The sequence below is a fragment of the Meles meles genome, chromosome 11 (assembly GCF_922984935.1).
Source record: "Meles meles chromosome 11, mMelMel3.1 paternal haplotype, whole genome shotgun sequence".
Lineage (NCBI taxonomy): Eukaryota > Metazoa > Chordata > Mammalia > Carnivora > Mustelidae > Meles > Meles meles.
The window spans coordinates 35,968,080-35,989,849 of NC_060076.1; the positions used below are offsets into that span (position 1 = coordinate 35,968,080).

Below are 21,770 nucleotides of genomic sequence, written 5' to 3' on the forward strand. Positions count from 1 at the left end.
CAGGCATGTGTGTGCTCACTCTTTTAAAAAAAAAAGTTGTTTTACTGTTGAGGTTTAAGCCCATGGACCAAACAAATTCTAAGAGAAATTAGAAAAATCTTTTGAACTGAATAATAAATATATAGTATATCAGAATTTGTGGGTATAGATGAAGGAATGCTTGGAGGAAATTATTGCCTTTAAATACTTATGTTAGAAAGGAGTTTAGAGGGGCGCCTGAGTGGCTCAGTGGGTTAAGCCACTACCTTCGGCTCGGGTTATGATCTCGGGGTCCTGGGATTGAGCTCCGCATTGGGCTCTCTGCTCAGCTGGGAGCCTGTTTCCCCTCCACCCCTGCCTGCCTCTCTGCCTGCTTGTGATCTCTGTCTGTCAAATAAATAAGTAAGATCTTAAAAAAAAAAAAAAAGTTTAGAGAGGCACCTGAGTGGCTCAGTTGGTTAAGCTTCAGAGATTGTCCTTTGGCTCAGGTCATGATTCCAGGGTCCTGAGTTCGAGCCCTACCTCGGGCTTTCTGCTCAGTGGAGCCTGCTTCTCCCTCTCTCTCTGCCTGCTGCTCCCCATGCTTGTGCAGGCACTCTCTCTATCAATCAAATAAATAAAATTAAAAAAATGTTTAGTGGTTTGTTTTCACTTTATTAAACAAGAACAGGATGAGAAAACCCCTAAGTAAGTAGAAGGGAGGAAACGATGAAGAGTGGAAATCAGTGAAACATAAAAGTAGATTAAGCAATAGAGAATTGTACTTAAAAATATTAAATTGACAAATTCCTAAAAGAGCCTAAGAAAAAGAGAACATAGATTACCAATATAAGATGACAAAGAATAGGGGCACCTGGATGGCTCAGTGGGTTAAAGCCTCTGCCTTCGGCTCGGGTCGTGATCCTAGGCTTCTGGGATCGAGCCCCGCATCGGGCTCTCCGCTCAGCGGGGAGCCTGCTTCCTCCTCTCTCTCTCTGCCTGCCTCTCTGCCTGCTTGTGATCTCTCTCTGTCAGATAAATAAATAAAATCTTTAAAAAAAAAAAGATGACAAAGAATATATCACTACTGATCTGACACCCATTAAAAAAATGAAAGAATATTAGGCAATAAAGTTGGCAATTAATTTATATAAACTGGACAAAATCCTTGAAAAAAAACCACTGCTTACCAAACCAACACAAAAGAAATAGAAAATATCTATAGCCCTGTATCAAAGAAATTGAATTCATTATCAAACACTTCCTATAAAAATTTCCCATAAAAACACTTGGGAATTCTTTTAAACATTTAAGCAAGAAATAACATCAATCTTTTTTTTTAAGTTTTTAATTTTAATTCCTGTACAGTTAACATACAGTATATTTCAGGTCTACAATATAGTGATTTAATAATTCTTTACATTACTCAGTGCTTATTATGATAAGTGTACTCTTTAATCCCTATGACCTATCCCCCCCCACTCCCCCACCTCCCTTCTGATAACCATCACTTTGTTCTTTGTTCTGCTTCTTGGGGTGCCTGTGTGCCACAATTCGTTAAGGTTCTCAGTCTTGGTTTTGAGTCAGGTTGTAATTTCAGGGTCATGAGATTGAGTCCCATGTCAGGCCTTGCACTCAGTGCGGAGTCTCTTTGAGTTTCTCTCTCCCTCTCCTGCTAACCCCCCTCCCCGCCAATTCTCTCTCTTCTCTCTCAAATCTTTTTTTTTTTTTTTTAAGATTTTATGTATTTGTCAGAGAGAGAGAGGGAGAGAGAGCGAGCACAGGCAGACAGAATGGTAGGCAGAGGCAGAGGAAGAAGCAGGCTCCCCTGCCGAGCAAGGAGCCTGATGCGGGACTCGATCCCAGGACGCTGGGATCATGACCTGAGCTGAAGGCAGCTGCTTAACCAACTGAGCCACCCAGGCGTCCCTCAAATATATCTTTAAAAAAAAAAAAAAAAAAAAAAAGTCTACTTCTTGGTTTGTCTCTCTCTTTTTTTTCCCCTTTGTTTGGAAATAACACCAATCTTACATAGATTCTTTTGGAAAATAGACAAGCAGGGAATTTTCCCAGATTGTTTTATAAAGTCAGCATAATCTTGGGATGCCTGGGTGGCTCAGTCGGTAAGCATCTGCCTTTGGCTGAGGTCATGGTCCCAGGGTCCTGGGATCCAGCCCCAAGTTGGGGTCCCTCTTTAGCAAGGAGTCTGCTGCTCCCTCTGCCCCTCCCCCAGCTTGTGCTCGCTCTTGCCCTCCAAATCTTTTTTTTTTTTTTTTTTTAAGATTTTATTTATTAGATCACAAGTAGGCAGAGAGAGCGAGGGGGGAGGAAGCAGGCTCCCTGCTGAGCAGAGAGCCTGATGCGGGCTCGATCCCAGGACCCTGAGATCATGACCTGAGCGGAAGGCAGAGGCTTTAACCCACTGAGCCACCCAGGTGCCCCACCCTCAAAATCTTAAAAAACAAAACAAAACATAATCTTGATAATAAAACCTGACAAAGATATTGTAAGAAAAAAATTCAGACTAGTATCTCTTATGAGCATAGACATAAAATTTAAAAAAATATATTAAGTCACATCCAGCAATTTAAAAAGCAGGTAATACATTGTGACCAAATAGGTTGATCTCGGGAAATCAAGATTGATAGAACATTTGAGCATCAGTGTTACTCACCTCACCTCTTACCAGAATAAAGGGGAAACACATATCATCTCAACAAATGTCAAAAAAAATTGACAAAATTAACCCAGTTATGATTAAAAAAAAAAACCTCTAAGCAGACTTTGAATAGAAGGGAAATTCCCCAATCTGATAAAGGCCATCAGTGGGAAAACCTACAGCTAACATAAAAGTAAGCTTCCCCCTGAAGGGGGAGAGCAAGGTAAAGATTTTTGCTTTTACCACCTCTCTTCAGCTTGTGCTGGGCTATAACAGCCTATCACTGTAATAAAGTGAGAAATAGACAAGAAGACAAACTGTTTTTGTTTAGAGACCGTACGATAGTTTTACAGGAAAATGCCAAGTTATCTATAAAATGACTACTAGACCATCCATGATGTAAAATGATGTAAAGAATCTCTCATGATCTGGGAAAATATTATTATATGAAATGGATTAAACAGATTATAAAATGGATTAAATAGGTTACAAAATAGATTATAAAATATACATAAAGGGGCTAGGAAAAAAATCAAAATGATTTACATTAGTATTGCTGAGTGGCAGGTTTAGGGATGATAATTTTATGTATTTTCCAATTAAAAATGTATTTATGACAATTATATAGAATTACATTATATATTCTAAATATATCTGTATTTAGGGGAAAAAAGCCGAATCTTTTAAAATCTAGTCATAATAGAAAATTTCGTGGCATTGAGAATTGCAGCTGTTATTGAAGCATTAAAGAGACTTGAAGTTGCATTTTTTCGCCAACTTTTAAAATTTTTTAATTCAAAGAATTTATTTGAGAGAAAGTGCAGGGGAAGGGGCAGAGAGAGGAGCAGACTCCCTGCTGAATGCGGAGGCAGACCTAGGACTGTAAGGATCTTGACCTGAGCTGAAACCAAGAGTTTGCCACTTAACTGAGCCACCCAGACACCCCTTCATAGTCAATTTAATGCTGTAAAACCTACATTTACACCCCATTCCAAATTATGCTGCATTAGTGGTACAGTACAATTCAGAAGATAATTTTCATCATTCAGAAATTTATAGTATAGTGACATGTCAAGTATTCTGATTTCCCTATTTAAAAAAAAAAAAGCCCGCTTTGGTTTTATAAGTAACTTTTTTATTAGGTAGCATATTTCTTTTTAAAAAATTTATATAGGGAGAAAGAAAAGAAGTTAACCACCAAAAACTCTGGTCTCTGTTTTAATAAAAAAATTCTCCTTCAGATGCCTCTCTATCCAGGTACTGACCAGGGCAGTAGTGAGACTTTGCAGGTCTGGATGTGCTGTCTTGATCTGGGTGGTGGCCGCAGGGGTATTCATGTAAAATAATCAAGCAATCTATGCACTTATGATCTGTGCTTTTTAGTTTTTGTGTATAAGTTATACTTCAGTTTGTCTATTTTAACAAATAAATTTTATAAAATATTTCTCCCTTCAGGGTTGATTTTATTGCTTTTTTCATATGCTTTTATGGCCCTGTGTTGAAGAACATGCTCTCATATCTTTATTTCTTTTCTGCTTTAGGAACACATACCGCATGATTGAACAAGATGACTTTGACATTAACACCAGGCTGCACACAATTGTTAGAGGGGAAGATGAGGCAGCCATGGTAGAATCAGTGGGCTTGGCCCTAGTGAAGCTACCAGATGTCCTTAATCGCTTGAAGCCTGATATTATGATTGTTCACGGAGACAGGTTTGATGCCCTGGCTCTGGCTACATCTGCCGCCTTGATGAATATCCGAATCCTTCACATTGAAGGTGGGGAAGTCAGTGGGACCATTGACGATTCTATCAGACATGCCATAACCAAACTGGCTCATTATCATGTATGCTGCACCCGAAGTGCAGAGCAACACCTGATATCCATGTGTGAGGACCATGACCGCATCCTTCTGGCGGGCTGCCCCTCCTATGACAAGCTTCTCTCTGCCAAGAACAAAGACTACATGAGCATTATTCGGATGTGGTTAGGTACGTATCAAACTTTATTCAGTCTAATGGTGGTTTTTGTCTGTTTGGGTATGTTTCAATTTTTTTTTTTTTTTTTTAGAAACTACTGAATGTAGAATATTCCATTAGAATTCAGAAGGCTAAAGTTTTAGTTCATAGATCTCACCCTATGGTATGACTTCAACTCTCTGAGACTCACTTTTCCTGTGGAATAGTCTTACTGGATTGAATATTTTTAAATCTGTGCTATAGTTTATAGAATGGTATGCTTTTAATCCATTAAATATGCTACGGGTGAATATTTAGTTACAAGGAGAGATCCTGATACAACAACAAGGGGGAAAAGCAAGCTACAAAATTATATGTATAATATGATGCGATTTTAGTAAAATCTGCAACATAATGGAAAGATGAAGAAATATGTATACCAAATCATTTATAATGTTGACTTCTGGTTAGTAGAGTTATGGATGTTTTGGTTTTTATTTTCCTGTATTTTGTTTTTTGGAGAATGAAAATACTTATTTATTTATTTATTTTTAAGATTTTATTTATTTATTTGACAGAGAGATCACAAGTAGGCAGAGAGGCAGGCAGAGAGAGAGGAGGAAGCAGGCTCCCCGTGGAGCAGAGAGCCCGATGCGGGGCTCGATCCCAGGACCCTGAGATTATGACCTGAGCCGAAGGCAGCAGCTTAATCCACTGAGCCACCCAGGCGCCCCGAGGAATGAAAATACTTCTTTAAAAAGATTTATTTGACAGAGAGAATGTGGGGGGAGGAGGGAGGGGGAGAGAGAATCCCAAGCAGACACCATGCTGAGCAGGGAGCCCGACTCGGGGCCTGATCCCACGACTCTAAGAGCATGACCTGAGCTGAAACCAAGAGTCAGATGCTTAACTGTGCTACCCAGGTGCCTCTGATAAAACTATTTTTAATTTTAACGTCTCTTATATGAGATTGTTGGAATACTTAGATAATATTGAAGGCAGTAAGCTATAATTACTTACTAATATAAGGGGCTGTGGTGATTATAATTAAAGCAAAAGTCATAGTTGTACCATTAGGATTATTTCTGTAAGTAGCTTTAAGTTCTGAAATCTTCACCGATCAATGATCTAGCTTCCTGGAAATTACCTTTTTTGAATAAGAGGCAAAGAAAATTGTTTGATAAACAGAATGTCATTGATTAATTTACAGCAAGAGTACTATCTAGAGGGCAAATCAAGATCATTCTTCAACATTTGGGACTCTCCTTTTTTAAGAGGTAGATCTATAGTATAATGAAATTAATCAATAGAAAATTGATTTAGTGGGGCACCTGGGTAGCTCAGTCGGTTAGCCACTGACCCTTGATCTCAGCTTGGGTCTTGATCTCAGGGTCATGAGTTCAAACCCTGTCTTGGGCTCCACAAAAAATTGATTTAGTGATTGTGTGTGAGTCTGTGTGTGTGTGTGTGTGTGTGTATTTTTAGCAAGTGGGGGGAGGGACAGAGGGAGAGAATCTTCATGCAGACTCCCTGCTGGGTGCGGAGCTCACATGGGGCTTGATCCCACAACCCATGAGATTGTGACCCTGAGACAAAACCAAGAGCTCAATAGCCACCCTAGTACCTTGTGATTGTGTATATTTTTAATTTAGATTACGTTAGAAAAAGCAAGGAATAGAGTTTTCCTATAATGCGTTAATCCAATCTATGTATTTCTTACCCTTCCACAGATATTAGTTATCAAGGAGCCTGTCTAGATAATGCCAGTAGAACAAATTCTGTCACTTCAGTCTCTCCTTTTTTTTTTTTCTAATATTTTATTTATTTGACAGAGAGAGAGTTAACAAGTAGGCAGAGAAGCGGGCAGAGAGAGGGGGAAGCAGGCTCCCCGCTAAGCAGAGAGTCCGATGTGGGGCTCGATCCCAGGATCCTGAGATATTGACCTGAGCTGAAGGCAGAGGCTTAACCCACTGAGCCACTCAGGTGCCCTGGTCTCTCCTTTTTGTATGCTTCTTATCCTTTTACTTTTTTTTTTAAAGAAGATTTTATTTATTTGAGAGAAGGAAAGAGGATGAGCTGGGTGGAGGGCCAGAGGGAGAGAGAAAAGCAGGCTCCAGCTGAGCAGGGAGCCTGATGTGGGGCTGGATCCCGACCCTGGCATCATGACCTGAGCCAAAGGCAGACACTTAACCAACTGAGCCACCCAGGTGCCCCTCCTTTTTGTATGCTTTAAGTGAACACTCTTGTATTCTGATTATTCTGTTTGCTCTAGATTCTGAAAAAACTGTTTTTCTGAAAAACTTGTTATGAGTAGAACATAACCCTTACAAAGCAAAATGTGGCAAGACTGTACTTGTGGGGCTTAAGGTTCTATTTGGAACCATTTCAGCAGCTTCTTTATAAAAAGAAGGATGGCAAAACAGCAAAAACTATTTTTTTTTTGTAAAGCCGGTGGAAAAGAAAAGACAGTGAGTCAAAGCCACCCACCCCTGGCTGTATGTTTTGTGCAAAATCTGTAACTATTTCTCCACCTGCAACTTTGGATGGTATTACTCTGCTTCTAGGAAGAACAGGGTTGGGTAGGCCACTCAGAGCGTGCAACGTCGTCATCAGAACATGAATAAGTAACAGTCCTAGTAAAAATATTAGCATATTGTTAAAAAGACTTGGGGCACCTGGCAGGCCCCATTAGTTAAGTATTTGACTCTTGATTTCAGCTCTGGTCATGATCTCAGGGTCATGAGATCGGGCCCTGTGTCTGGCTCTGTGCTGGGCATGGAGTCTGCTTAAGATTCTTTCTCCCTCCCGGTGCCTGAGTGGCTGAGTGGGTTAAGCCTCTGCCTTCAGTTCAGGTATGATCTCAGGGTTCTGGGATCGAGCCCCACATCGGGCTCTCTGCTCAGCAGGGAGCCTGCTTCCTCCTCTCTCTCTCTCTGCCTGCCTCTTTGCCTACTTGTGATCTCTATCTATCATATAAGTAAATAAAATCTTTAAAAAAAAAAAAGATTCTTTCTCCCCCTCCCCCTCCCTCTCTTAAAAAAAAAAAGGTTAAGAAGACTTGTTAAATTCCTAATATTGAAAGAAATACCACAGTAAATAGAGAACTTCACAACATTAAACAAAATGATGATACCTTAATGGAAAGTGTTGTGTAGAAGGGCTGAGTGAGACAAAGCAGAGTGATGTCAGAAATTGCACATTGACGAGCAAGAGGTTTCATGTTTAGTCTCTTCCTTCTGGTTCCCACCAATGAAAAAATGCAGTAGCCCAGAGACATAAACCTTCGAAGGTGGAAGCGTATCTCTAGGAAGGTGCTGATCCTACACTCTGCAGGGAAATAGCCATTACTGTTATTTCTTGTTCCCTTGTTTCTGTTAGCTATGCATTAAAGTCGTCTTGAACTTCATCAGTTCATTGATTGCTGACAATTCATTAGAAACACTGGTTAGAAATGGGGAAGATTTACATTTTTCTAATGCTTTGAATTATTTTGAATTTTAAAGCAACTGATTCTATTGACTGCTGTTTAAAGTTACATATTTTGTTTGTGGTAGCAAGCGCCTTTTGCTGGATTCTAGGACTTGTTCCTCTGTGTTCTTACCATTTGATCCTATATTCAGATACTCTGCCTGGGATGTGGCAAACTGTTTTTTCCTTAGAATTTTTAAGCACAGGCTTTGGGATCTTACTTTTTAGAATTTGCTTCTTCCTCTTTAAGATTCTTAACTAATGAAGCAGTGTGGTTTGATTTTTTTTTTAAACAGGTGACGATGTAAAATCTAAAGATTACATTGTTGCGCTGCAGCATCCTGTGACCACTGACATTAAGCATTCCATAAAAATGTTTGAATTAACACTGGATGCGCTTATTTCATTTAACAAGCGGACCCTAGTTCTGTTTCCAAACATTGATGCAGGTAATTGAAACTGAAGTTATGCCACCAACTTTTCCGATGTTATGTTTCTATTATGTCTTCTTTTAACTGCCCCTTCTGTCTTGCTGATCTTACCATCGAAGCCATTGTAGTCTGAAATGCATTCCATTTATTAAGGGATCCCTGAGTTTGTAGCAGATGGAAGTCTGTGATGTTTTTGCCAAGTTTAGTAGAAACTGAATATGAAAGAAATACTACAAAAAATTTCTCCAGCCTCCACTGTAGTTCCAAATTTAGTCTCTTCCCTCCAGTTTCCACCAGTGAGAAAATGCAGTAGCTAAAAGACATTAACCTTAGAAAAAGAAAGAGTATCTCTAGGAGAGTAATGATCCTAGTGAGCGCCGTAAACTAGCCACTGGTGTTATTTCTTGTTTTCTTACTTATTTGTATTAGCTATACCTTGGTATTGGGCATAGGCAGCTGAAATCTGGAGTCCCCAACCAGTTCATCCTCAAGCCTGATCTCGACCTCCTACTGGTGGACGGTACCGTAGCCTTTGGTGCTGGTGAGACCTTAAGCAAGTTAACAGGAAGATGAGATATAAATGAGAAATGCAGAGCAGGGTCTAACACTGCAGAATTTTGAATTACTGATTTAGCTGATGCCACTTACTGTTGAGATTTTAGGCATTTTTTTGATGAAGGAGGACCCTTCTCTGCAATACCAAGATGTCACCATCTTACTCTGAAGGTATCCCTCTCCTACTGTCTCTTGAATAATCTTTTCTGTTTGGGGGAAACAACGTACGATGTTAGCTGGAAAAAAAGAAATTAAGACTCCCCAACCCAGGTTTCATCCAGGTGGTGTACTAGTATTGCAAAAACCTTAATATTGATTTTTCTAATCCTTTCAATTTTCTGTAAACATTTGGTAATTAATTATATGTCTCTCAGTATTCATTGTCAGCGATACTCTGTTATATACATTCTTGATTGTATACACTTTATAAGTAGAGCTATTTTTCCTCCAGGAAAGTAAAGGGTCCAAGGAGTACCTAGTCATTTTTGGTACTCACCTCTCCTCCTCACAGGGTTTTTGATAAAATACACACAAGGAACAATAGGGAAATAATCATGGCATCTCTTTATCATTTTGTGATGTAGGGACAGTTCCCCAACAAAGCAGAGTAGAAGTAGGTCTGGTTTAGGCTTACGGCCAGAGAAAGCCTTCACTGAGCCCAAATCTGAATCTTGGAATAGTGCCATCTTCTGGCATACCAAATACTACAGTAATTATAGTCAGTGACTGGCATGCTCCAGCAGGACTGGTCATAGAGAGGTGGCCAGGCCTGCTGTAAGGACTTACACCCTGAATCTGTTACCTACCTCGCCACAGAAAACGTTAAAAAGAGAGAAAACACATGCATGTCCAGCTTTTCTTAAGTCAGTAGCTCCCTGCCCACTGAGGAACACAGTGTGGTAACACGGTGTGGTCTGTGGTCCCTGTCCTGCTGTCTAATCAATCTTGATAGCAACCTTGTCTCCCTTCTAGATGGTAGCTAGGAAAGGGTGAGAAAGAGGCGAGCTGAGCATTAAATATTGCCTCCCTTTCATATATTCGTAACATTTTAAAAAATCATGCATTTGAAATAAAGTATCAGCTACAGTATCAGAACCTACTTGGCGCTTAGTCCATAAGAGTGGGAGTGCTGTCCAGTTGAGCTGTTAAAGTAACCATGAGCCTAGCTGAGGCGGAGGCTCTCTGATCAGCTCGGTGTGTGGAACCCAAGACTTTTCAATTTAGGAACTCCCAGCCTAAGACATAGAGACTGCTGGAGTGTCTTTGAACCTCTTAATTGCTGTTTAAGGTAGAGCTTTTACTGGGGGCATTAATGAAAGGCAATTTACATTGCTGAATCTGTTTGAAAAGTCCCAAATGCTGCTGTTTAAAGTTCCTAGATGAGCTGAAGCAGAGAGCTGACCAGACATTTTAGCTGTTCATCATTCCTGAAAAGATGGGTAATTAAAGTTACTATCTCCCTAATAACCATCGTGAATTTTTATAGGGTGGTTTTTTGAAGTGGGGCTTTACTTGCCAGGGGAAATGGTTTATCTCATAAACCATTTAACAGGTGGTTCTTTCCATTTTCGCAGGGAGCAAAGAGATGGTTCGAGTGATGCGGAAGAAGGGCATTGAGCATCATCCCAATTTCCGTGCAGTGAAACATGTCCCATTTGACCAGTTTATACAGCTGGTCGCCCATGCTGGGTGTATGATTGGGAACAGCAGCTGTGGAGTACGAGAGGTTGGAGCTTTTGGAACACCTGTGATCAATCTGGGAACACGTCAGATTGGAAGAGAAACAGGTATTTACCTCAGTTTGTGTCTCAGCTGACTAGAAATATATATGGAATCAGTGGCTCCTGCCCACTGGTGAACACAGTGTGGTCACTGTCCTGCTGTCTGACCAGTCGGATTAGCAACTTGGCCTCCCTTGGTGTTGGCAGTAGCTAGGGAAGTGTGAGGAGAGAGGCATTAAATATGGGCTCCCCCTTATAATCTGTGACATTTTTTTAATCATGTATTTGAATTATTACAAGGTTTGCATGTATCGGTGCTGGCATGTACTTTTATGAACAAGTGAGTGAATGAGGTAAATGGCCAGTTGTCACCTAAAATCTATAAATAGCACAAAGTGATTATCAATTTTTTTTAGCTTCCACTTAACATTTTTATTGTCTTTATAATGTCAGAGCTAAGATTTCCTTAGCTGATTATGGCCTTTGATGGCTGTGTTTAAGATCGAATGATTGTGTTGTAAGTCTTTGCTAGTCTTTCATTTGTGGGTACAGTAGAGTTCCTTTAATGAGTACTTTAGAGCATGGAAATTCTAAATAAGATGCCCCCTTAATAATGGAAGTATAAGAAGGATAATTATTAATGAATTTGTTAGTTTAGTTAGATCTTGTTATTAATATTAGTCCAAGTTCTAATAGTACCCATGCAAATACATTTCTGTAGCTAATGGAAGTATATGTACTCGGGGGGTAAAGAATTAGACTAGAATCAGAGAGGTTCGTTCCAGCTCTGCTCTTTCTGTGTTCGTAGTTGCTAGTCTAATTTTCTGTAATCTTTAGGTCTTCTTCCTCTTTCATTCCCAACATACTACTTTGTTACCCACTTCACAGAGAAAATACAACCCATTGAATGGAAATTCTCTCAACGTTATTCATTAAGAAAATATTTAATAAGCACCTACTGTGTCTAGGCACTGGGATTTGGCAGTACACCGTACGAACCAGGGCTGAGCTCTCACGTAACTTCATTCTAGTGGGAGGGGAGATTGATGATAGACCAAAAAAACAAGTATCAGACCATCTGGGTGCTGTGTAGCCTTAACACAGGTAATATGATGGGCTACATTAGATGGCAAGGCCTCACTGAGGAGATGACACTTCAGCTGAGACCTGAGTGACAATGAATCTGCTATGTGAGGGTCAGGGAGGAAAAGAGGGAACAGCCAGCTTGAAGACCCTAAGATGGGAACAAGCCTGATGTGGTTGAGAAACAGAGGGGCCAGTGTAGCTGTAGGGTAGTAGGCAAGAGGAAGAGTGATACAAGATGATGTTAGAAAGGAAGCAGACCTCCGTAGGCCACGTTAAATAATCTGGGATGTATTTCTAAGTATCATGGGAAGCCATTTATGAGAGGAGGACACGATGTGACTTGCATTTTGGAAAGACCACTCTGCTGCTCCATGCAGAGTGGAATATGGTGGGACCGGACTGGAAGCAGGGAGACCACTTAAGAGTTTCAGTTCATATGAGAACTGATAGTGGCTTAGAGGACCTGGTAATAACAGAGAGGGACAAAGTATAGGTCTGGGGTTTGTTAGAGTACTTGCTGCTGCTTGGATGTGAGCAGTGAAAGGAAAAAACTTCTAGATTTTTGGATTGAGCTGCTGGGTACTCTTTCCTGACATAGGGGACACTGCAGGAGAACACATTTGGGAGGGGTGGAATTAAGAGTTCTCCAATAGCCATGTTAAATTTGAGATGCCTGTCAGATTTCAAAGTGGACATGGCAAGCAAGCAGCTTGATAGTTCTAGGGAGAGTCAGAGTTGGGAGACAGAAATTTGAGAGTGACTGATATGTGGATGGTGTTTAGTTAAGATATCTGTTCATCTGCTGTAACAGAGAGACTCAAAATAATAGTGCCTAAATAAGTTAGATTTTCTTTGTTTCCCATTGGTATAGCTCCATGATCATCAGAGAATTAGCCTCTGTCCATCTTCTTGTTAGATGCTCCAGCTCTTGCTGTCAGGTACACATTTTAGCCATTGGGAAGGAAGAGAGGAAAGGTGTCCTTCCTTGTAAAAGCACAACCTGGAAGTTGCAAATATTTCTTCACATATCCTATCAGAATATAGTCACAGGGTCACATCTAGCTGTAGGAGAAGCTGAAGAATATAGTCTTTAGCTCAGTTATCAGACATGCAGCTAAAAATTCTGATACCAATACAGAGAAAGGATATGGAGGATAATGGTACCCTCTGCCAGAGATGTCATTTCAAACGAAGGGACTACATGAGATTGCCCAGGGGCGCCATGTAAATAGGGAAGAGAATGGAGCCCAGGACCAGCGACTGGAGCCCTTCAGCATTTAGAGTTCCAGTGAGGAGAAAGGGGCCGGCAAGGAAGACTGAAAAGGAACTGCCAGTGGGGTCAGAGGAAATCCGGGAGGGTGATAGCAGTAAAGCCCAGAAAAGAAATCGTTTTGAAGAGACGGAGTTGACTCTGCGGAGAGCTGAAGGACTGTGCAGACAGACAGCTGAACACTGGCTTTGCAGCAGCTCTTCTGTTGTCAAAGGCCGTCTTGTATGTTCTGTCACCACACTCAGATAAGCACATGCCTATCCATCCTTTTGTTCTTAGATACTTCCTTTAGAGGGTGTGGCATCTCTCCGTCCTGCCCACTGCTCAGTTTTCTACCCACATTCTAGATCCCCACCCTTTCCACCTTTTCTGGGACCTCAGGGGCATCCTTTCTCTGCCATGGAACTTCAGCCTCCTTCTCACTGAAACATGCCTCGGCCTCTCACATCTTAGAACAACCCCATTCCTCTCTCTAGCTACCACTCTTCTCTTCTCTTCTTAGCCAGCTCTCTTGAAAAATATGGCCATTTTCACTGTATTGACTCCATCACATTGGTCAGAAAATACATGGAAACAAAGTGGTTGAACAGCCAGCTGAGTAGATGGAAGGCAGGTGGAGGGAGAGAGTGGACACGCTAGACGACTAGGGCGGGGAGGGGTACGCAGGTGCTAGATTCATGCATGTCATTTATTTCAATAAATCAACAAGAACTTGATTTATTCTCTTTGGGAATAAAGGACCCTAGTTTCTTAAGTACTTGATACATGGAAATGTTGCTGAGAGTGCTTTAAAACGTATAAAGGAGAAAAGTTGATATTGCTCTAATGGACTCATTTGAAGTCCTCTCGGTTTCAGGTTTAATTATGAGCACAGCACAACACATTGCTAATTTCTTTATTCTTTGGACACTTCCACTTTCAAATTATTGTAATGTGTCACTGGGTTCACCTAGGGGAGAATGTCCTTCATGTCCGGGATGCTGATACCCAAGACAAAATACTGCAAGCATTGCACCTTCAGTTTGGTAAACAATACCCTTGGTGAGTATATACTCTTTCTAAAGTGGTTTCAAAGGGGAGCTGCCTTGGGTACCATTTTTTAAAAAATATTTTATTTATTTATTTGACAGACAGCATACGCAAGCAGAGAGAGAGAGAGAGGGAAGCAGGCTCCCTGCTGAGCAGAGAGCCCGATGCGGGGCTCGATCCCAGGACCCTGAGATCATGACCTGAGCCAAAGGCAGAGGCTTAACCCACTGAGCCACCCAGGTGCCCCCATTCTTCAGTCAGGTTTTTTTTAAAGATTTTATTTATTCATTTGACAGACAGAGATCACAAGTAGGCAGAGAGGCAGGCAGAGAGAGAGGAAGGAAGGCAGGCTCCCTGCTGAGCAGAGTCCGACTCGAGGCTCGATCCCAGGACCCTGAGATCATGACCTGAGCTGAAGGCAGAGGCTCTAACCCACTGAGCCCCCCAGGCGCCCCTTCTTCAGTCATTTTAACAGAGCTTTCATTCTACATCCATCGGGGTCCCCTAGCTGCGAGTGAGACAGGGCTTGCTACTAGAACCCCTGTTATTCTACCAAGGGTTCAAATGGAATGTAACTTCTTTTATTTGTCTCAGTTAATTAATATAGCACTTGTGCCAGGAAATACTTCCTGAGCCTATTTTAACTTTTTGTAAATAGTAGAAAATAACTGATTTTCTTTAAAAATAGTCTAGTTCAACATTGTAGTTTAGACTGCTCTCCTCTCTATTTCTAAATAATGAGATTTTTCTACATTTGAATGTTTGAATTCTGAGAATAACCATTTTTCCCGTGAATGCAAAGATGAACAAAGCAATAAATAAATAAATTTGTTCTCCCAAACTAGGTTACGTTCTGAAATTGGGTTAACAAAGATAATTTGTCCTTAACGATAGAGGCATTTGTTAATGGTATCTGAGGCTGAAAATAGCTGTATTTCAGTCAGCAGTAGAATTAGACCTTCCATGAGCGATGTGCACGTACTTACTGTGTTGCTGGCGATATCAGATGTTATTTTAAAATGAAGAAGCACAACTTTATCACCTGAAGTCTTGGTTTCTATTAGCACCATGTCCTCCATGTCATTTAAAATGTATGAGAGAAGTGTTTAATTGACTTTTTTGATATTGCAGTTCAAAGATCTATGGGGATGGAAATGCTGTTCCGAGGATTTTGAAGTTTCTTAAATCTATTGATCTTCAAGAGCCACTACAAAAGAAATTCTGCTTTCCTCCTGTGAAGGAGAATATCTCTCAAGATATTGACCATATTCTTGAAACTCTAAGTGCCTTGGCTGTTGATCTTGGTGGGACAAACCTCCGAGTTGCAATAGTCAGCATGAAGGTAAAATTCCCAAGTCTTAACTTCATATCTTATGTAAATAATATTTTTTTAAGTATGGTTGGAAGGTCGGACTAAAGCTTGTAATCATTTGCCCACAGTATTGACATTTGGATCCATTACAGTGTTTGCCTCACTATTTTACTAAGCATTAACATTTCAAAGAAGTAACATTTTCTGGGAATCCAAGTTAGTAGACCTGCGTTGACAGTGGGAGACCCCTTACGCAGCAGAGAGGGCTCTTGCCATCCAGGAGACCTGGAATTCTGTACTTGGTAAAGCATGGAGCATGCTGATCACTGTCACTATCTAGGGAAGGGTATCAACAAATGGTGAAGGGAATTGCATCTTTTCTAGATGGAACATGATTTTAGTTGAGTACAGCATACCTTCAATCCCATAACCAAAAGATCAGCACAGTGTTGACAGAACCTGAGAGAGCCTTCGTAAAAACATAAGTTGTTCATGTTAAAATGACCTCTGATGACTTAAGAATAAATGTACCAGAAAAACCTTTGAAATATTTTAGGTATGTAAAATTTTAGGAGTCTATGAGAAATGGCAAGGATTTAAAAAATAAAGTTGTTTAGGTCAAATAAAGCAAAGCAAAACAAAACATAATTTTCTCAAAAGAGACCAATGTCTCCTTTGTAAATACTCTTTAAAAAGCATTAATAGGGGGCGCCTGGGTGGCTCAGGGGGTTAAAGCCTCTGCCTTCGGCTCAGGTCATGATCCCAGGGTCCTGGGATCGAGCCCCACATTGGGCTCTCTGCTTAGCAGGGAGCCTGCTTCCTCCTCTCTCTCTCTCTGCCTGCCTCTCTGCCTACTTGTGATCTCTGTGTGTCAAATAAATAACTAAAATCTTAAAAAAAAAAAGCATTAATAGAAGGTTTTCTTAAAGACGATTTTTCTGTATCACTGGCCTTTGTAGTGGTCAAATTTTAGAAACATTCCTATTAAAATCAAGAAGAAAAGAAAGATGTTTTCTGCAACATTATTGCACATAATTCTGGAAGTTAGGAAGGGAATAAAAGCAAAGGACAGACAGCACAAGTGGAGATTGTGCACAGAGTAAAACAAAAAATATTATAGACAATATGAATAAATAAGTTTGCAGAATTAAAAAGACACCTGAGCAAAATGGTTAGATGTTAAGATAAATATATAAATATCAGTGACTCCCTACTTACATGAACTTTTAGGCAAAGATTTTTGAGTTCTCCTGTAAATGAGTGTTTGTTAGCTGACTGCACATTAGCATTACCTAGAAGCTTTAAAAAATATATAGATACCTGGCTCCCACCCCAAGACTAATTTGAATCTCTGGGCAGCATCAATATTTATTCAAAGTCCAGGTGATTCTGCTGCACAGTGAACATCGAGAAGCACAAATTAGGTTTGCTTTCTTGTTTGTTTATTTAGTTTAAGTAGGCTGCACAGCCAGCGTGGTGCCCAGGGTGGGGCTCAGACTCACGACGGTGAGAATTAAGACCTGAGCCTAGATCAAGAGTCACACCCTTAACCAGCTGAGCCATGCAGGTGCCCATAGGTTTATTATTTTTTGTTTAAAGATTTTATGTATTTATTTATTTGTCAGAGAGAGAGAGAATGCCCAAGCAGGCAGAGTGGCAGGCAGAGGCGGAGAGAAAAGCAGACTCCCTGCTGAGCAAAGAGCCTGATGCGGGACTTGATCCCAGGACACTGGAATCATGACCTGAGCTGAAAGCAGCAGCTTAACTGACTCAGCCACCCAGGCATCCCCCCCGGTTTATTTTTAATGACAGTCATTAGAGATAGCTCTAACCTTTGTAAATGGGCAAAATCCATTAGTAACAAAAGAATGGAAAAAGAGTCTATTCAGAACAACAACCAGAAAAAGAATAAGAATCATGTAAACCCAAAAACTATGTAACCTATATAAAGAAAATTATAAAATTTTAGCATATAATGTAAAGGCTTGAAAAATGTCCTGGATGGGAGTGCTGAGTATTGTGAAAATGTCAGCACTTTCCCAAATTGAATTATAAATTTAACATTTTAAATGTGTAGCATTTAAAATGTGTAGTCCACATTTTAATGGGATTTTTGAAAGTTTGACAACACTGAAATTTACTCAAAACTATGCACAAGTGAGAAGAGTAAAGAAAAAATTAAAAAGAATAATTTAGGAGAGACTCTCCTTGACATAGTATTAAAACATATCACAGGGGCACCTGGATGGCTCAGTGGGTTAAGCCTCTGCCTTTGGTTCAGGTCATGATCTCAGACCTGGAGATCTGGAATCGAGCCCCGCATCGGGCTCTCTGCTCGGCAGGGAGCCTGCTTCCTCCTTTCTCTCTGCCTGCCTCTCTGCCTACTTGTGATCTCTGTCTGTCAAATAAATAAATAAAATATTAAAAAAAAAAAAAACATATCACAAACTGCAGTAATTTATTTATTTTGTGGGGGCAGGCGGCAAAGCAAAGTTTATTGAGCAACAGCAAAGTGATAGTACAAAGCTTCTAGGGAGGGAGGGGACCCGAGAGACGGCTGCCCACAAAGTGTGGTAACATAAACATCGTAGAACCCTGCTCTTACGGCTTTCCTTTATGGGTGATTAAAGCTTAATCTCCTTAGCATATTTATTTAGTTGCCTTAGTTTTTAAGCAAGGAAATTTGGTCACCCTGAAAGAGTAAACTATGACATTCTCACGAAGATCGAGATGAGCCAGCATTCACTTGGCGCCGGAGAGGGGCCGGCGTTTGCTGTGGAGCCACCACTCCTGGGGATGGCTTCCCCAAGACGGCTGGGGTGGACCCCGGGGCTGGCCCACACCAGAGCGGCTCCCCTCTGAGCACTCAGCGGGGTCTGCAGGCCTCTCCGTCCTGTAGCGGAGGACGATTCAGCATGAAAGAGGTCAGAAGATTCACAGGACGCTCCTTAGGTAAGATCAGTGAGATAGGGGTTGTTTGTTTTCTCTTTTAGGGTGAAATTGTTAAGAAGTATACTCAGTTCAATCCTAAAACCTACGAAGAGAGGATTAATTTAATCCTACAGATGTGTGTCGAAGCTGCGGCAGAAGCTGTAAAACTGAACTGCAGAATTTTGGGAGTAGGTGAGCTTGTGAATTGCATATTCAAGAAATGTTCATTTTGATACAGAGTTTATTGAGTTCTGATGCATGACTGACCCCAGGTCACTGTCCTGTGTATGTGGCTCCAGGTCCTGTCTGTGGGTCCCAAGCATGGGGACTTTCTGGAACAGCAGCCATCATTATGGGTACAGTGGTGGGGAGCTGCAGATGTAGCTCAGAATTGCCTGACATTTCCTTGCAGTCTTTGGTAATATTTGTCTTAGGAGATCTTGGGTGAATTAATTTGTGTTTGAAACCCAGAAAGTGGGCACACTTTTTTCTAAGACTGCTTATGAGAATTATTTTCCTGGTGTGTGTGGTGGAGCTCAGGTATTTCTACGGGCGGCCGTGTAAATCCTCGGGAAGGAGTTGTGCTGCATTCAACAAAACTGATTCAAGAGTGGAACTCCGTGGACCTCAGGAGCCCGCTCTCTGACACCTTGCATCTCCCCGTGTGGGTAGACAACGATGGCAATTGTGCTGCCCTGGCGGAAAGGAAGTTTGGCCAAGGAAAGGGCCTGGAAAACTTTGTGACACTTATCACAGGCACAGGTGAGTGGAGTAAGTGAAGGTCGCTCTGGGAGTTCGAGTGTGTGTTGGGGCATGCCCTCAGTGTCCTCCAGGCATCTTGTAAGTCTGCTTTAGTCTCCACCTCCCGCTTGAGTAGAGCCGGAAGGGGAGCCCTGTGTGAGAGCATAGGGCCTTTCTAGGCTTTCTGAGTGTGTGCCCTGCCCTGGGCACACTTGTGGACCTCAGACTCCCAGGGACCTGTCAGAGCTGTTCAAAGCCCTAACTCCCCAAAGCTTCTCCTTCCCAGCTTCTCCCAGTCTTTTTGGTTAGTATAATATTTGCCTCAACTAGCAGCTGTTGTCCTGGGCAGCAGAGACTAATAAACAGATTTTTCCTTTAAATGTGTTTGACAAACACCACGCCCCACCCCAGGTAGCCCCCTCAAGTTCTGTGGTAGGTGACGTAACAAGCTCTTTGAGCTGGTCCTCTAGGGGCTGCTAAGTAGGTGAAAACAAACCAGGACAGATTTTTGAAAACAGAGTTTGTCTTGCTTACTCCGGGACTGCCATCTTTGCTGAGAATGTGGGCTGGTTCAGGGCTACCAAGTGGGTGGGGGAGCAGGTGTTGGGACCAGAAAATGCCAGAAAGTCTTATTAAAATTTAGCTGGTTTTTTTTTTCCCCTTGATTAAGCACTCCTCTTTTTGTTACAAACTTGTTAGTTTCCAGGGTTCCAAAAAAATTGGTTCTGACAGTTTTTGCTGATTTATTCATTGCTTTAGTGGAGGGATGGACTTCTGGAGCTGTGTACTCCCATATTTTTGCTGATGTCCTGCTTTGTTTTCTGAACGAGGAAACAGACTCAGCCAGTAGGTGGTTGAGCCACCATGTGATCCCAGATAGGTCTAACCTCAAAATGTGTGTGCTCTTCAACTCTCCTCCTCTACCTCCCCTGGAAGCTCAAGTCCTTCTAGTCTCAGACACAGTTTTAGCAAGGTCCCATGTCATTTCCTAGATGTTCTGTCAGAGTGGACAGTCTGCAGATTAGAGGGGGAGTTGAAGAGTTGGTGCCACAGGAAATAACTGATGGCAGGATAAGAAAGCAGGGCCTTGGGGTGCCTGGGTGGTTCAGTGGGTTAAAGCCTCTGCCTTCGGCTCGGGTCATGATCTCAGGGTCCTGGGATCGAGCCCCGCATCAGGCTCTCTGCTCAGTGGGGCGCCTGCTTCCCCTTCTCTCTCTGCCTGCTTCTCTGCCTGCTTGTGATCGATCTCTCTCTCTCTCACTCTCTCTGTCAAATAAATAAATAAAATCTTAAAAAAAAAAAAAAAAGGCAGGGCCTTCTTGGGCTTTCCTCCTTAATGACTCCTAAACCCCACGAAACAAGAGAGTCATTGATATTCATAATCACTTAGTCAGATTTTTAGACGTGGTGCCATTAAGAAGAGGCAAAATCATATTTTGTACGCTCTGTTTGAGAAACAGGGTGGTACATGATATATTTTGGAAAGATGGTCTTCTCTTGGGTTTCCCCTACACCAGAGCCCAAGATGAGGACTTAGGGTATTTTATGTAGGAGGTGATCCTGAAAAGCAGGAATGAAGGAACTGGAAGAGAACAGAGTAGGTGGAAAGCCATTATCCAGGTTGCCTTGAGGGCAGTGGGGGCTGAAATCTACCAGAACCTCCCAAGAAGTCTGCAGAAGACCATACAGAATTGTCCACTAGACTCTGCTGGCTCTTGTCTTGCTTGGTTGAATACGTCCTGTGCCCTCACGGGTGATGAGACTCTTTATTGTTAGAGATGGCCTCGGTGAGGAGACAGGCCTTGAGAGCTTGAGGTGGCATACTTGTCACACAGTGAGTCTGAGCCTACATGGGTCTGTTCCCCACTGCTGTCGTTGAAACCACAGTGAGCCAAGTAGATGCAACACAGGGTTGCAGCATTAGGGTTAGGGTTGGGGATCTGCTTAAAGCATTTCCCTCCAGAATGCTTCCAGGTGAAATGCTGGTACTTAGTGTCAGCTACTTAGGAAAGAACCCCACATGCCACACTGCTGAACAGACAAAGCATTGCTGTATCCCAGCTTCCTGTGTGAGCTGAGAGCCATCTCAGTGACTGTTCTCTCCCTGCAGGGATCGGCGGGGGGATCATCCATCAGCACGAGCTGATCCACGGAAGCTCCTTCTGTGCTGCAGAACTTGGCCACCTTGTTGTGTCTCTGGATGGGCCTGATTGTTCCTGTGGAGGTCGTGGATGTATTGAAGCCTACGCCTCTGGAATGGCCTTGCAGAGGGAAGCAAAGAAGCTACATGATGGTTGGTTTCTTTCACCTGAGGAATTAAGTAGCTAAACAGTAGACAAGTATTTCAAAGTAGATGTTCCAGAAAGAGCTGGATACTGAAGCCAGAAATACCCTTCTCGCTTTCTGGAGGAAAGGTGGGCTTCCTCATGCCCAAGCTCTGAAATGCCCTTAGTCCTGACCCATCTTAACACTTTTCGCTCCATGTGGGGATGGACAAGGGTCTTGAGCTCCGGATAGTGGGGAAGATTTGACTGTTGTCTCCTCAGCCCCTAGCCCAAGCACTAAGTGGATTAACACATTACAGTTGTGAACTCCAAGAAGTCCATTTGAATTAGTTGTTTCTGGGCATGTTATAAAAGTCAGGATGGT

At 41.8% G+C, this 21,770-nt stretch overlaps 1 protein-coding gene across 4 annotated transcripts in view; it reads left to right on the top strand.

Moving 5' to 3' along the window:
• GNE (glucosamine (UDP-N-acetyl)-2-epimerase/N-acetylmannosamine kinase) overlaps positions 1 to 21,770 on the top strand; it is a 49,135-nt gene that overhangs the window by 21,762 nt on the left and 5,603 nt on the right. For all 4 annotated transcript variants that reach the window (XM_046023575.1, XM_046023577.1, XM_046023578.1 and 1 more), the window contains 8 exons: positions 4,159 to 4,610; positions 8,342 to 8,494; positions 10,606 to 10,818; positions 14,062 to 14,149; positions 15,269 to 15,479; positions 18,443 to 18,572; positions 18,921 to 19,142; positions 21,232 to 21,414. In XM_046023575.1, coding sequence (XP_045879531.1) covers positions 4,159 to 4,610; positions 8,342 to 8,494; positions 10,606 to 10,818; positions 14,062 to 14,149; positions 15,269 to 15,479; positions 18,443 to 18,572; positions 18,921 to 19,142; positions 21,232 to 21,414 — 1,652 coding nt within the window. The remainder of the gene's footprint in view (positions 1 to 4,158; positions 4,611 to 8,341; positions 8,495 to 10,605; positions 10,819 to 14,061; positions 14,150 to 15,268; positions 15,480 to 18,442; positions 18,573 to 18,920; positions 19,143 to 21,231; positions 21,415 to 21,770) is intronic.